The sequence below is a fragment of the Bos indicus x Bos taurus genome, chromosome 19, assembly GCF_003369695.1.
Source record: "Bos indicus x Bos taurus breed Angus x Brahman F1 hybrid chromosome 19, Bos_hybrid_MaternalHap_v2.0, whole genome shotgun sequence".
NCBI lineage: Eukaryota > Metazoa > Chordata > Mammalia > Artiodactyla > Bovidae > Bos > Bos indicus x Bos taurus.
The window spans coordinates 49,631,547-49,648,199 of NC_040094.1; the positions used below are offsets into that span (position 1 = coordinate 49,631,547).

The 16,653-nt window shown below is 48.3% G+C and overlaps 1 protein-coding gene across 7 annotated transcripts in view; it reads right to left on the bottom strand.

Annotated features, from left to right (window-relative positions):
- Positions 1–1,178: 1,178 nt before the first annotated feature.
- PECAM1 (platelet and endothelial cell adhesion molecule 1) overlaps positions 1,179–16,653 on the bottom strand; it is a 62,506-nt gene continuing 47,031 nt past the window's right edge. For 2 of the 7 annotated variants that reach the window (XM_027517682.1, XM_027517679.1), the window contains 2 exons: positions 7,408–7,430; positions 5,806–5,981 (listed from right to left, as the gene is read on the bottom strand). In XM_027517682.1, coding sequence (XP_027373483.1) covers positions 5,910–5,981; positions 7,408–7,430 — 95 coding nt within the window. In that variant the 3' untranslated portion in view covers positions 5,806–5,909. Of the gene's footprint in view, positions 2,223–5,805; positions 6,186–7,407; positions 7,431–16,653 lie in introns of those variants that run through there. The other 5 variants (XM_027517680.1, XM_027517683.1, XM_027517681.1 and 2 more) reach the window with 5 other exon arrangements.

Below are 16,653 nucleotides of genomic sequence, written 5' to 3' on the forward strand. Positions count from 1 at the left end.
TTATATTCATTGTGCACTTTCCTTCTGATCCAGCGCCGCCGCTGATCGGACAGGAGGTAACGGTCCACGGCCCAGAGGCTGGGGACCCCTGGTCTGATCCTCAGTCCCTGCCCCGAGTCCATGGCCCTGAACACTGGGAAACTGTACAGCATCTCTGTGATACAACATTGTATGTGTATGCGTGCATCCATAGCTTCCATCATATTTTGAAAAGAACCTCTACCCTCCAAATGTTAGTCTAACCATCTTATCTTAAAGATGAAGAATCTAAGAGGCTCCTTCAAGTTTTTGCAGCTGCAGGCTGACAGAGTCAGGACACCTTCAGGCCCAGAGGAGGGGGTGGGGGGTAGGGGAGTGGGGGTGGGTGCGGTGGTGGTGCAGCTGTGATGGGGCCCTGGCCTGTGGGTGGGGAGGTCTGGTCTGAGGCCACAGGGGAGGGTGGGTCTGGAGGTTTTGAGGGGTGGGAGGGCGCTTTGCCAGCAGGGTTACCAGATATGTAAGATGCCTAGTTAAATTTGAATTTCAGATAAATGAATGTTTTTAATAGTGTCATTATGTTTCAAACGTTACATGGGACATGTAGCGGTTGGTGGTTTAGTCGCTAAGTCGTGTCCAACTCTTGCAACCCCATGGACTGTAGCCCGCCAGATTCCTCTGTCTACGGGATTCTCCAGGCAAGAAGACTGGAGTGAGTTGCCATTTCCTTCTCCAGGGGATCTTACCAACCCTGGAATCAAACGCTGGTCTCCTGCACTGCAGGCAGAGTCTTTACCAACTGAGCTACAAGGGAAGCCCTACATGGGACATACTTATACTCAAAAATTATTTGATGTTTATCTGGAATTCAAATGCAACCGGGCATCCTGGTTTTGGGTGGCAGCAGGGTGTGGGGGTGGGGGTGGGGTGGGGGTTGTTACTGTTTTTGCTCAATCTGGTAACAGCCTAGCAAGCAAGCTTCAGTTGCGAAGCCAACAGTGAAGTAGCCCCTGATGGATATTAATGACTCAGTGTGCCTGACTCAGACTACCTCTGGCCTCAGTGGAGCCCATGGAGGCCCTGGCCTGCTGACAGAACCTGCGTGGTTCTCTCTGTGGCCTCCTAGGCTTTGACGGAGGAGTCCTCGGGCATGACAGATATTCTGTATGTGTACGGCCTCTCAGAAGATGACATCTCACGGGTCTGTGAAGAGTGAAGATCAGATTTATTTAATACAACACCCCGCAGGGCCCCTGCACTGCGTAGCCGAGGAGGACGAGGAAGGTGGCTGCAGCGGGGCATGCTCACTAGTGCAACCCCACCACGGAAGGGCCACAGCCCCTCGTCCACACTCAGGACACCATCAGAAACACCTGAGGACCTCGGGAGACCATTCCTTTTAGCAAGGAATAAATAACAAAAAATTAGTAAGAAAAATATGCATTTCATTTTTCTATTAAAAAAAAAATTTGCTGGAGGCAGCCATCTTCCTGTCCTTTGGCCTTCAGCGTGGTAGAGGAAAAGAAAGAAAGGGGATAGAAAACCAGCCTAAGAACATCTGTGCTTTGTCCAACTTCATTTTCTATTTGGTGCATTGCCCAGAAATGAACCTTGTCTTCAAGTTGGCATCTCAAAAGAGTCGCTCCCAAGCAGCTTTGTTCTCCCAGTTGTGGCAGGAGAGGTCATGGAGAGGACAGGGTGCAGCTGTCCAGTCCGTGCTGAGCACTTCCAAGGAACAAGGACTGCCTAGAACCACAGACCCTCAAAGGATCAAAGGCAAAGAGAAAAACTAGCCCCTAAGCTAGGCCACTCTCTAGGGGGAACTGACTGCAAAACAGAAACCGGCTTCTGTACATGAGGGTACTTGGACAAGTTCTCGATTTCTACACAAGACAAAATATTCAAGTTTCAAAATATCCCAATGGCCAGTTTACCCTGAACCTCTGGCTGCCACTCTCCACTCCCGAGGATGCTCCAACTTGCTGGGAGGCAGGCTGTGTGGGAAACTAACCAGCCCGTCTGTTAGCTCTTTATACCCAACATAAAAGTAGTTAAGATGGATTTAAAAACTGGTGGCTTGGCCTGATGAATTGCTACGTTCGGTGGGAGCAGGGCAGGCCCATAAATAAGTGCAGAAAACTCTTGCGATACGGGAATCATCTGTTCTTCTCGGAATGTGGGCATCCTCCCAGGCAGGCGCGTGTGCTCACGGAGTCCTAAGACCCGTCCAGGGAGCCTTCCGTTCTCTGCAGTGACAAGAGACAGGACACGCTATGGTCACACCCTTCAAGACTGAAGACTGGCTTGGTGGAAAGATACACAAAACTGCACCCAGCACTTCTCCAAGACTGCACAGCAGAACCGTCATCCGTGGGCACCCCCCACCCTGTGGGGGCAGCTCCTGCCCAGATTCATTCATCTTTCTCTCCATGTCTGTTCTGTGGGGTCTGCAGCCTCTGTTCCCCACATACACGCCGCACAGCAGACTCTCAACCAATTTCATCAAGCACCCACACAGGAAGACTAAGAAACACCCGGTGTCTTACTCCAACTCTATCTCTAAGTTAACGTTCTCTGGGTCTGTTTTGTTTTTTTTGTTGTTGTTGTTGTTTGCCTGTTTGTTTGTTTTTGGTCATGCCTCTTGGCTTGCAGGATCTTAGTTCCCTGACCAGGGATTGAACCTGTGACCCCCTGCAGTGAAAGCCCTGAGTCTTAACCACTGGACTGCCAGAGAAGCCCAGAGGTCTGTTTTTAAATTTAAAAAAATGAAAGACCAAACTCAAATGATTAAATTTTTAAAAGAGTTCTAAATTATATGATTCTGCCTTTAAAAAGAATGAAATTCTGATTCATTTCAACATGGATAAACCCTGAAAACAATATGCTAAGTGAAATAAGATAGACACGAAAGGAACAAATATTGTATGATTCCACTTAAATGGGGGTATTCAGAAGAGCCCAGTTCCTAGAGACATGAAGCAGGACGGTGGCTGCCATTCTGGGAGGCAGGAGGAACAGGAAATTAGGGCTCAACAGGTGCAGACTTTGGGTCTGGGATGATGAAAACTTCTGTGGATTTGGCAGTGGTCACGCAACAATGAGATTGGATTTAATGCCACTGAATGAATGGTACGCTGAAAGATGGTAAACTTCATGTGGTGTGTATTTCGCCACAATAAAAGTGAAAAAAAAATTATTTTTAATTCCATGTGCCAGCTTACAGTGTTCTCTGACTGTTCCATGTGGTATTTGTGTTACCTACATGCCGCTCCATGAGGGGACCTCCGTCTGACCCAGGCACTGGTTTTCCTGCTGAGAATGCAAGAAACTGCCCCCAAGAGTTTTCTATACTATCAATTACTGACAAACAACACTGCCATGAAATAGAAAGTGGAAGAGGTCCTAACGACCTGCAGAAGGAGTTGAAAGGCTAGAGAGGGGTGGATTTTGATGAATGGATCGAGCAAAGGGGCAACAGGGCAGCAGCCTCTGAAATTCCCCAGTAGAGGGCCCCCGGGCAACAGTGAGTCTGGAAGAGCAGGCAGCACCTGAGTGCATGACACTGGGCCCTCTGTGAGCACTGAGGGTACCCTGCAGTAGGTGGAAGCCAGGGAGGCAGGAGAAGTTGTGGGGACTGGCCTGGGTCTTGGGAACACCATGATGGGGTTCTGTCTGTCTCCCTGAGGGTTGGCTGAGATGGAGTCCCTGTTTCGTTCTGGTCCTGCCAGGTCTGAGGAACCTCTCGGAAGGATGCAGGTCTGTGGGGCTCCAGCTGGAAGGCCAAGGCTCTGTCTCCTCCTTTGCCAAGAGAGACCCGCGCAAAGCAGGCCAAGAGAGCTGTGCTGGCCCCCGGGGGCTGGAGGCCCGCCAGCCCTGGCAGCTGCCCTTCCTCCACTTCCTCCGCTTGGCCCGGAGGAGTGACCCTGGTGTCCAGCCTTTCTGCAGGCCCGGGACCAAGTCCTCCACCAGACACCTCCGCTGCCCTTTCCAGGGGAAGTGAGCTCAGGGAGCTGCTGCAGGAACAGCTCCAGGGATGGGAAGGGCAGGGCCACAGTTGTCCAGACTTTGGGGGTTTTGAACTAAAGGCTGACACACTCCCATCCAAGGCTGTGCTTGCCTGCTTTTAAATCAGAGCCCAGCTGTCAGGCACATGAGAACCGCCAAGAAATCAGCCCACTTTTGGCCAGAACATGGTGTGGACAGTCTCAAGGGTCATTTTGCTTCTAACACTCCTGGGATTTCTACTTCCTGCTTCTTGAATGTGCCTCTTCTGTGCACTTCCAATGAAGCAGATCTGTGCTGGGTGTCTGCTTAATCCTTGCAACAACCAAATGAGAGGATTCTATTTCCTCCAGTTTATAGATGAGGCAACTAAGGTCCCAAGAGGTTAGGAAATCTGCCCAAAGTGACATGTCTAATAAGGAGCTATCAGGGAAGGGTCAAGTTTTAATGTGGGGCTCTGCTTCCTAAGTCAAAGGTTGGCTTGAGTTGAATCCTGGGTCTTGGGTAAGCAACTGCTATATTCTCCTCATGTGACAGGGGCCTTTTAGGGCCAAGCAAAGTAAATTCCCCATCCATACCCTATGCTGCCAGAGTGTCTGAGGAAAAGAACTTTAAAATAGATATCTAGGTTTTCCATGATAGTTTTCAATCTGCAGGTACTTTGCACAAGTAGTTCTCATCTAAGAAATGTTTCTCATTCTTAAGAAGCTTCTTGCTGCTGTTGTTGTTTCAGTCACTAAGCCATGTCTGATTCTTTTGCAACTCCATGGACTGTATAGTCTGCTAGGCTCCTCTGTCCATGGGATTTCCCCAGCAAGAATACTGGAGTGGGTTGCCATTTCCTTCTCCAGGGGATCTACCCAGCCTGGGGATCAAACCCCTGTCTCCTGCACTGGCAGGCAGATTCTTTACCATTGAGCCATGGGGGAAGCCCTAAGAAACTCCTTAATAGATAGATGTTACTGTTTTTGCTATTGTCATCACCATCTCCATTTTATAGACGGGGAAGCTTAGGCTTGACTAGAGAGCTGGAACCCAGACCCCAGCCTTTTGATCCCCAATCCTGGGCCTTTCCCATCATACTCCAGCTGTCTGCTGGCTCCTGGGAAGAAAGGAGGTGAGCTGTAACTAGGAATTGCCTTTTTTTTTTTTTTTTTCAGTAAGAAGGCAAGTTATTTACAAGATTCTGAGAGCCACGCAGGTTCAGATTCATCCCTTTAAGTACAGGCTGTTCTCTTTCATGTTATCTGTCTGCCTGGGCCACAAACACGATTTATAAACAAGGCAAAAATGGCAGAGGAAAAATGAAGTCAGAATGTGCCATTGAAGCAAGTCAAACAATACTAAATTAGTATTTGGCTAAGCGGCTATCTCATTGTTAAGATATTTCCTCCAATATGTTTTCAGAAGCAATGGCTATTAAACAACTGGGAATGATCGCCAGGTTTGATTTCAGGAAGGAAATCCCCTCCCATTTCCTTCTGGGCATTTCAATTAATTTTCTCCTGACCCTTGCCAGCTGATTATTAGGGAAACTATACCTGTGTCGTTTATAAACAAGATGCTTTCGCGTCAAGATTCCAAACGCCTTTCCCAACGGCTGGGAATCCCTGTGCTCCTGCCAGAAGACTTAATTATTTTGGGGGGCAGGACCAGCCACGGGTGAGCTCTCAGGAGCAGACTCCTGGGCCTGCTTCTGGGCAAACGGAAAGTTCTGTCTGTCCTAGAGCTCGGAGCCTCTGTCCAGAGAGATCGTTTGGACTGAAGACAAAGTAAATAAGTCGGTCTTGAGGTCCAGCAGACCTGCCTTGGGTGGACACACCATGATTAGTGCATCAGCAGAATATCTCTTTATTTGGGTCCCACAAGGTCCATGGAGCAAAGTTCTCACTTTCCACACTCTCAAAGCTGTGATGGTCGGGACAGTGACATCACTCTTGGAGGGAGTCTTGCGGTGTGGACTGGCTGCGGAGCTTGGAGATATAGGTTTTCCAGCCCTGGCTCTGCAGTTAACAAGCTGGGTCATCCTGGGCAAGCTATTCTGCTCTAAATTGACCTCCCCCCACACCCCCAGTGTCCTTCAAATGCGATCATCTCTGATTTCAGATATCTGAGGGGGCTTAGGCTAGAAAAAGACATTCATTTCATTCCTCTTTTCCTTAAATTGATAGCCTTCCTCCATCACAAGAATGTCAGCAGCTTCCTGTCTGTCAAAGACATAATAAGTTCTCTGTTTTACAAGAATTCAGACTTGGGCAAAACAAAGGAAGCTGGGGGCCCATTGGAAGGGGCTACCAGCAATCTTGCTGAAAGTTCTTCCCAGACCTTAAAGAAGCAATCTGAGAGGCAAACACCTTATTCCTTAAGATGCTAGCTGCCCAGTTAACTTCTATGCTCCTGGGCAGCTCATAAAGAGGTGGAGAGTAGAAGATAAGGGGAGATGGGTCTTTGCAAATCTTGAACTTGGACCTCTGAGCCATTTTTTTTTTAAACTACACCATGCAGAATCTTAGGTTTCCAACCAAAGATTGAACCCATGCCCCTGCAGCATTGGGAGTGTGGATTCCCAACCACTGGACCACTAGGGAAGTCCCCTTCTGCACTTCTTTTAAGCATTCCTATCTGCCAAGTGGCAGCTTCCTAAATTTTCCACTAGCTACAGAATGAAACCTCATGATGAGGTACTTGAGTCTTTTCTAAGCAAGCGCTACCTCACCTTTCCCCCCATCACTCCTCACGGGCACCCTCGTCTGCTCCCATCCTGCTGCCAGAGCTTCCGCCATCTCCCCAGCCCTCAGACCTCAGCCCCTGAAGATCTTTCTACCTGGACGTGGCTGTAATGGGCTCGTTCCTCATGGCCTATCCGCATGACCCTTTCCTTGGGGAAGAAGCTGCTAACCAGGCAGCATGAAGCGCCTCGCTTCTGTTTCTGTGGTCTCTGGAGCAGCAAATTTCTCACCTGAGATAATCTCCCTGATTTCCTCACTGGGTCAAAGACCTTCCATGTCCCCCACAGCAGAGGGTCTGGTATGTGAGGGTAACTACACCCCCCGAATCTGCACTGCCCATCCCACCCCCGTCATCCCCCAAGGACCTGGACTCAGAGGGAATATGGACTCTGCTCATCTAGAACTGAGCATCCTAGATTTCCAACCCTGCAGGCCCTTTCCGGGCTTTCGTGTCCTAAGTGGGCTGCGAAGGAATGACGGAAACGGTGGGAGAGAATTTCAAAACCACAGCAGGCCTAGAAAATCCGACAGCCTGAGCACCAGGCTGGTCAGAAGAGCCCAGGGTTCTGGGGTAAAACAGACAAGGCTAGTCCAGGGGTGTCCTTGCTGGGGCTGCAGAAAATGGAGTAAGCCTGGAAATATTTCACTGTTGAATGGACTATTTTTTTAAAAAAATAATGCATATGAAACATGTACTTACAGAATATCTGTTTTCCACGAAATCTGCAAAACAAAGGATAAGGCAAAGGTGAGCAGGATGAAGAGCACAAGGAGAGTTAGGCTCCCCATGCCAACGTCTCAGAGGCTGGGCAGGCCAAGGAAAGAGCCAGCGGGGAGGTGCGAGCTGGCCGTGCAGGAGACCCCAGCCCTCATGCCTCCTGGGTGCCCAGGTTTATGGCTCCTCTGCCCACAGGTAGCTTCCCCAGGACCCTGTGGCTCCATGTGACAAGCATATAAAGTTCCTGGCAGCCCATTTGACATTTTAAACAGTTGTTTTTTGTTTTTTTTAAACTTAATAGCACATACTATTTTAGAGGGGAAAAAAGAAACCTGAAAATTATGGAAAAGTAGGAAGCAGGTAAAAATTCTCTCTGGTTCCAAGGTTGACTGAAATGTCTTCCAGTCATTTTCCAATAAGAGTAGAGTTTTTTGTGTTTTTTTGGGGTGGTGGAGGGTGGGGTGGGGGAAGTTATAATTATCTAGTCTATGCCATTTTAGAGCCTCTCTTTTACACATGGTGTGATTTTAGAAACATAATTGTTAGCAGCTATTTAGTCCTTATTCCACGAGTATGCAGTTGTTTATTAAACCAGTTCCTTACTTTTAAAAATTTAGGTTCTTTCCCAGTTTTTGCTATTTTATATGATGCCGCCAGTATCCTCTCTGGGAATAAAGCTATTTGCATGGTTCATACTAGTTTGACTATTCCCAGGAGTGGAATCCATGGAGCAGAAAGCATAAACAAGGCCAACGCCCATGGCATATAGAGTTCAACTGCTGTCTGAAGGGCAGGGCGCCACATCCCCTGGCCCTGGAAGGGAGCATCAGACCAACTGTGTGGAGATCACACAGTCTTCTTACTGGGGGGCATGCCGAGACTTGTCCAGAAGGTGAGAAGGAGGGTGAGAAAGGCCCAGGGGAACAGGAAACCTTCCATCAAAGGTGAGTGACCACCTGCATTACTTAGAGGTGGTTTTTACTACAAGAGGTGAGAGAGGGCTGTGATTAGCCCTTGAACAGGACCAGACTCCACGAACAGCAGAGTTTCTGAATGGGGGGGTGGCCTACCTGCTATGGCTGATATCCCAAATAGCCCACTATGGCCCTAGCTCTGAAGACATGGAATCCTGGGGAAGGCCCAAGGGAAATGAGAGTTTTGGGGGTGGTTGCTATTCTTGAAGGTGGTGGAGGGCCATACCCTCCTCCTTACCCCCAAATCCTCGTTCTTCCTTGAGAGGCAATCCTAGGGACCTTGGTTTCTACCCGGTCCCCTCCGCCACCCCCCAAGTTCAAGCCCCTTCTGAATCTTGGCTGTCCCGGGGCCCGACTGTCACAACAGGAGTCACAACCTTCTGTTTCTTTCTTGAATTTAAAAATATCCTGTTTCCACCAGTCCACTTCCCCCTCAAACCCTGTCTTATCACAGCTCCATTGTGCGTCTCTTCTAGAGGGAAAAGGGCCAGGAGTTCCTAAGGGGCCCCCTTCTGTCCTGGCTAGGCCAGAGGCAGGCATCAAGGGCCAAATGGATGAGTCAGCCCGACCAACAAGTCAAGCCATTGTGTGAACTTCCACACATTGAGTGAGGCCGTGGGCAGCACCCGCCCCCCAGCCAAACCTGACCTGGAGGACCCAAAGGACCCCATGCTTCCCGCTCCTTCAGAGCCCCAGGGCTTCTGGAATCAGACCCACGAGAGCGAGAGCCTCATTTCCTAATGCAATATAGACTCGGAATACCAACATTTGAATGTAATACATTTGATAATGTATTATAATAACACATTCATAATGTATTATTCTAATATCTTCCCCCCTGGTGGCTCAGAGGTTAAAGTGTCTGCCTGCAATACTGGAGACCCAGGTTCGATCCCCGGGTTGGGAAGATCCCCTGGAGAAGGAAATGGCAACCCACTCCAGGATTCTTGCCTGGAGAATCCCATGGACAGAGAAGCCTGGTGGGCTACAGTCCATGGGGTCACAAAGAGTCGGACACAACTGAGCAACTTCACTTACTTACTTACTTATAATAACACTGATTATACTGATAATACTGATGGAGCACCAAGCTACACACACTTGTTGTTGGTACTAGAATCTTGTGGGTAGTGTCCCTTTTTTTTTTTTAATGGAGTAAGTTTTATCTCCTTGAAGTAGCAGAGGCCACCCTGGGGGCAGGCTAGCAGTGCCCATGGGCCTAGTTTGCTCTGGGCCTCTCAAGATGGGTGTGGAGAGGGGGCACAGGCCCTCAAGTGCTCTTTCCTCCCTCCCAGAGAGGGCATGGCACAGGGCCCTCCTCTGATCATGACTCTCCATGATCAGCCCCTCCCTCGTCTACTGGAGTTCTCCCTTAAGAAGAAGCCTGGAAGTCTGAATTCCAGGCAAAGAGAAAGTAGAAGAGGGAGGCTGAGTGAAGGAGGTGGGCCCTGCAAGGCCCAGAAGACAGAGGTTAGTGTCTGGAGCAGGACTTGGCATCTCTCCCTAGAACCACAAGTCATCAGGTGGGAGGTGCCCAGGACACCTCCAAGGAGGGACACACGACTTCTAGGGAGGAAAACCAGCTCCTGTCTTGGGGGAGTCACAGGAAATTAATTCCTTTAAACCAGAATTTCTTAATGCTGGCACTACTGATATCCTGGGCTGGATAATTCTTTGTCAAGAGGCTTGTCCTGTGTGTTATAAGATGTTTACCAGTATCCCTGGCCGCCGCCCATTAGATGCAGGAGCAACCCCTTTCCCCACCCCTTGCCAAATTATGATAACCAAAAATGTCTCCAGACACTGCCAAAGGTCTATTGCGTTGAGAACCACTGCCCTAAACTGCAAATCTTATCCTAGACCTGAGTGCTCTCAGAGGGAAGAACTGACTGTGTTGTTAATTAATTATGAGAAACCACTTATGCTCTGATCTTTAAAACTGGAGTAAATATATGTTAATAAGTTATGTTTTGGATGAACTGCAAACCATTTTATAAAGTACTTTCAGGATACGCTGGACCCCTTTGAAACCATCAAGTGCTGAATCAGACTGAAGGTACAAACTTCCTGGGCTAGCCAGGAATTCCAGTTCACACAAGGCTCAACCAGGCTGAGTGCAGCTGATGACTAAGCCATGGCAATGCACTCCAATATTCTTGTCTGGAGAATCCCATGGACAGAGGAGCCTGGTGGGCTACGGGCCATGGGGTCACACAACTGGAGGGACTTAGCATGCATTGCTGACAAATCCTAATCTCGGGCAAAATAAGTGGAAAGGAAATAACTTGAAAGACCTAAAGTGCTAAGCTTGCAGATCTAAATTATGAGGCAATTGTCAGCATTTTCTCCACTCCTGAGAAAGCTGAAGTTTCCTGAGAGGCAAGATCTCCTTCTCCACCCATTAATTCCGGCTGTGTCTTCGGGGCTAGTTCTCTTTTTCTCCTGAGGCTGACTTCAGCTTGGTCTCTTTCTGATAAAGTCTTCTTAGTTCTGAGAAACCCTCTCCTTCCCTCCCTAATAGGCAGGGAACATGTAGCAAAGAATGGTCTAATGGCTGAAAGTGAAGCAGCTCAAAGGTGGAGAGATTTCCTTGCCTAGGACGAAGAGTTAATTGCTGGGACAGGAAGACGTGTGTGTCAGCAAGTTGGCCAAAAAGTTCTTTCGGGTTAGTCTAGCCGCTGGTGTGGCAAACCCAGACAAACTTTTTGGCCAACCCAATAGAGGAGCACAGGGAACTCTGCTCAATATTATGTAACAACCTAAGTGGGAAACGAATTTGCAAAAGAATAGATACATGTATATGTGTAAAAAAAATAAAAACCAAAGTAACTCCAATGGGAAAATAAGCTTTAATACAAATTTTTCTAGTTACGCTACTATAATTAGTACTCTGTGGTTCAGTTTGCCAAGTGGTTGGTGTCTGACTCTTTGCACCCTCATGGACTGCAGCATGCCAGGCTTCCCTGTCCTTCACTATCTCCTAAAAATGATTATTTCAGGTGTTGGAAGAGTTAAGAGTAAGAAGAAACACAGCGCCATTTGTGCTTGAGCCACTGTTAACAACATATTAATAATTAATTTGAATTTTTCAATACATTTTCAACTATCAGAAAAACAACAGAATAGCAGATGTGTAAGACTGTGGTCAAGACTCAGTGGGAGGTAATGAGTTGGAAGAGTTGCCTCCTTCCTCCTTGTTTTATAGAACTCACCTGCCCACCACAGCCCTTATCCACTCAACGGCCATGTACATTCCTGAGACACACCGAGGTGTTCACCTTGCAGCAACTCCGCTGAGGCCAAGGGCATTTTATTGAGAATTAATGAGGAAACTGGGCTTCCCCGGTGGCTCAGTGGTAAAGAATCCGCCTGCCAACGCAGGAGACTCAGGTTCGATCCCTGGGTTGGGAAGATCCCCTGGAAAAGGAAATGGCAACCCACTCCAGTATTCTTGCCTAGGAAATCCCATGGACAGTCCATGGGGCTGCAAAGAGTTGAACAGGACTTAGCAACTCAACAACAAGGAAACTAATTGGTGACAAGAATTGGGGATGGGGCAAAGTCCTACAACCTGATGAAGGTGGAGCTGAGATCAAACCCCAGGGCTCCTACTGAACATGTTTTCCATTGGGCTGCAGTACAGAGAAGCATCCAGGCTGGCCTCGGACCAACACAAAAGCAGCAGCAACACAGTGCAATGGGTCCTGAGACCCAGGACTTAATTCAGATTTGAAGGGCAAACTTGGAGTCAAGGATGGGTAAAGGATTAGGGTGGACTCCAAGGGACCCCGGGGTGACTCTTAGAAGTGACTGAGTCCCCACCCCTCATCAACAAGTTCCAGGGCGTGGGTCGGGAGTGACCAAGGCATAGACAAATGACCATCACTTCCAAACACAGGACACTGAGGCTCTGAATGTTATGATCGTAAGGCCACTTAAGATCATTCATTCAATCCCCTGATTTGACAGATTAAAACAATTGAACATGGTCAAATTCACAGAGACAGAAAGCAGAATGGTCATTGCCAGGGGTTGGGGGCAGGGTCTGGGAAGTTATCGTTTAGTGGGTAAGGAGTATCAGTTAGGAAAGATGAAAAAGTCCTAGAGATGGATTGTGGTGATGGTTGTATAACAATGTGATTGTACTCAGTGTTACTGAAACGCACACTTAAAAATGGTTACAATGGCAAGTGCTATGTATTTTTACAGTTAAAAAACAAAAAACAAAAAACTGAGCTTCGAGCCTAAAGCCAAGATCTCAAAGACCTGGTGCCTCCCACAGCCCATCAGCTCCCCAGACACTCCTCAGCCTGCAGCCTCCAACACCCTCTCCAGGGCCCTGGTCCTACCCAGAGCCCCACCCTAGAGCTGCTCCTTGGGGCCAGGCCTGCCCGATGCCCTTTGGCTTATCTAGACAAGCAGTTTTCCTTTGTATCACTCAGGGGGAAAAGGGAGTCTAAGTGCCAGAACTACGTCCTGTGAGCCATTTCCCAAAATAGCCAGCCCTGAAGTGATGCGTGTTGGAAGAGGATGGGAAACTGAGAAGCTAAGGTGGGGAAGAATGAAACACTAAGAAGGAAAGGTCAGACAAGACCCCGCCCTGTACTCGGCTTACTCACTGAGACCTACTTCCACTGGGGCCTTTTATTTTTATTGTGGGTCACACCCTCCCCTTAAAGTACACACACACACACACACACACGTTTCTGGGTTATCTCTACTAGCCAGTCCAGAACAATCACTCCAGGATTGCTGGGGAGTAAGAAAGACTCTACCCCTTTGAATGAGAACCAGAGCAGAACTCAGAACATCTAGAAAATGGTTCTAAAAGCATATCCCCGGCCTGACAGCAGCCGCACATGGGAATTTGTTAGAAATGCAAGTTCTCAGCCCACTCCCAACCTACTGAATTAAGGGTGGTGCCAAACTACCTGTATTTTAACCCGCCTGCAGAAGCCCTCATCAAGATTCGAGCCCATGCCCCTCATTCCACAGAGAAGGTGACCGAGGTCCCGAGAGGCTCCCTGACTCACCTGGGGTCACCCAGACCACACCATGCTATTACTCTTACTTTGTAAAGAGCAACAGAGTTGAATGCTCTAATCAGGCTGATGACAGTGGAAACCAGTTGGTTTGGCAACACAGAGAAGGAACATGAAGATTATGAAGGGCATCGCGCTGCAGCCAGGCTCCCTGCACCCCATCCCTGCTCTGCCACGGGCCAGAGTAAGCTATGTCACCTCTGGGCCCATCTCCCCATCTGTAGGGCAGGAATAATAACGGAGCCCCCATCAACCCTGTGATGGGTTTGAGCGGCTGATAAAGGAAAAGAAAGAAAGAAAAGGGAAGAGGAATCAACCAAGGCTCCCAGCCTCCTCCTTTGGGCAGCAGACAAGTGGGAAATGTTCAAAAAGAGGAACTCCCTTGGCTTCCAAGACGCTGGCTTTTGCAGCAACGATGTGGTTTTGGCTACAAGGCCCAGGGCTTCCTCTACCCATCTGACAGGAGCTGGCTGCCAGGTTAGAGACCAGACTGTAGAGAGACCCAAGCCCCAGTTGACCCCTGATGGCCCAGAGGGTGCCGCAGGAGTGCCCCGGCCTGGGAGTCCGGAGCTGGCTCTCGTCTTGCGCTGGGCCAGGCACTGAACTCTATGGCTCAAGTTTTCCTTATGCATTTTTTAGCTAAAATGGATTGACTGCTCACCCTGGTAAGAATGGGCTTCCCTTGGTGGCTCAGACGGTAAAGAGTATATCTTTAATGTGGGAGACCCGGGTTCGATCCCTGGAGTGGGAAGATCCCCTGGAGAAGGGAATAACTACCCACTCCAGTATTCTTGCCTGGAGAATTCCATGGACAGAGGAGCCTGGCGGGCTACAGGCCATGGGGTCGCAAAGAGTTGGACTGCTGTCTCATCCCCTTCTCTTATTTAGTCTCTTCTCAGTTTAATAGTTGAAGAAACTGAGTCTGAGAGAGGTGAGGCATCTTGGTCAGAGTTGCACAGCTGGTGATGCGGCAGTACCAGGGCAGGGGCTCAAATGTCTGCCAGCAAAACAGGGCCCTGCGCCACCTCAAATCTCTACTGGGTTGGGTTCTATGGCCTAGCTTATGGTCTGTTTCGGCTAGAGGGGAGCAGGCGGGTTCCAACAGCTGGGGACTGAAAACTCAGGCATCTAGAACCACCCTGGGGACCCTGAAAAAACGCACTAGAACAGTTGCCCTAAAGCAGAGTAGAAAATCAGAGTGTGTCACCCTAAAATAAGCCACTTTGGCATAAGGGTCATTTTGAGCTGGAGGCAAATAAGAATCAACGGAGGCAAGCTTTCCAGGACCTTCCCTCATTCTTTTTCTTGTTAATTATCTGTCTTTTGTCAGGCTAATCTGCAGGGTCCCTAGACACTAGCTCTTGGGAATCCACACAGGGTGTGACCTTCACCAGCAGCCTGGGGCCTCCCTGGGTGGCCTCAGGTGACCCGAGAGCCCAGGCCTCCTGTAGCCTGGGGTTCCTGCAGTCTCCACCCTTCACCAGCTGCCCTTCCTCAAAACCAAAGGAACTCATTTGGTGATCAGGAGTGTGGAATCCAGCTCTGGGGTGGGCCAGTTTTCAGTGAAAGTGAAAGTCGCTCAGCCGTGTCCAGCTCTTTGTGACTCCATGGACTATACATGGAATTCTCCAGGCCAGAATACTGGAGTGAGTAGCCTTCCCCTTCTCCAGGGGATCTTCCAAACCCAGGGATTGAACCCAGGTCTCCCACATTGCAGGTGGATTCTTTACCAGCTGAGCCACAAGGGAAGCCCAAGAATACTGGAGTGGGTAGCCTATCCCTTCTCCAGTGGATCTTCCCGACCCAGGAATGGAATCGGGGTCTCCTGCATTGCAGGCAGATTCTTTACCAACTGAGCTATCGGGGAACTAGCACTAACCTCGGGAAACTGTTTTAAGCTAAGTCTCGTATCCTCATCTGAAAAATGGGATTTATTGTGGAGGATTGAAAGAGGTAATGTCATATAGACCACTTAGCACCAACAGTAAGTGCTTAATAAATGTTGAGTTTTTGCATAACCAAAGCAACTGAAAGCAAACCTTCTCAGGGACCATGAGGAAAGCAAAGGGCATTTTTATACAAGTACCCGACAGGACCAACCTTGAGCCCTCTCTGAATTTCAGCTTTCTGTTACACTGGAAGAACGGAGGGAGGCTGTTTCTGAATTTGTGTTTTGCTAGCTCTGAATAATACTAAGAATGCAAAATGAGATACTGAAGCTAAAAATCCTCCAGGAAATGGTTTTCAAAAATTATTCGGTCAGTGTCAGGTTCCCCACGGGGCTGAGTTTCTGATCTAATCATGAAAATACCACCTTTTAAAAGATTGATTAAGGGGCGATTCCTAGTTGAGATAACAAGCAGGCTCTTGAGGTAAGACAGTGCTTTCCAAATACTGGCAGCGTCAGAAATACGTGGGACCTTGTTGGGAGTACAGATTCTGATTCTGTGGGTCTGGGTTGGGCCTGAGACCACCGTTTACCTGTCGTGGACCACCCTTGGTGTAGCCAGGCTTTACTGAAGTTTCCTAGCCTATTTGAATAATTCCTTTTCCAAGAATCCACTTAAATAGAGGCCTATTGTACAGAGAAAGATATCTGCATAGTGACTGTTTTCCCTCGGAACGTTTGTGCTTTTTGGGTTGTGACTTATTTTCAGTGTAATATATCACATAAGGAAGGTGGCCAGTAATACTGTAATAACTCTGTTTGGGAGCAGATGGTTACTAGGTGGTGATCATTTAATAATAAAATGCCAAACCTTTATATAGTAAATCTGAATGTAACATAATACTGTCCATCAGCTAGATTGCAATGAAGAAATAAAAATAAATAAAAGGGGTTCTTGGTAGATTTCATTTCATGATAATGAAATAGAAAAATTACACCAAAAAACGAGATTGTTGGGAGTGATTCTAGTTTGCTCTACACCTGAAACCAACACATTATAAATCAACCATACTTGAATAAAAATTTTAAAAAAATAGATAACTAATAAGAAAGAGAAGGAGAAGGGGGTGACAGAGGATGAGACGGTTGGATGGCATCACCAACTCAATGGACGTGAGTTTGAGCAAACTCTGGGAGATAGTGAAGGACAGGGAAGCCTGGTGTGCCACAGTCCACGGGGTTGCAAAGCGATGGACAAAACTGAGCAACTGAGGAACAATAAGAACCTGCTGTACAGCACAGGGAACTCTATTCTAGACTCTGT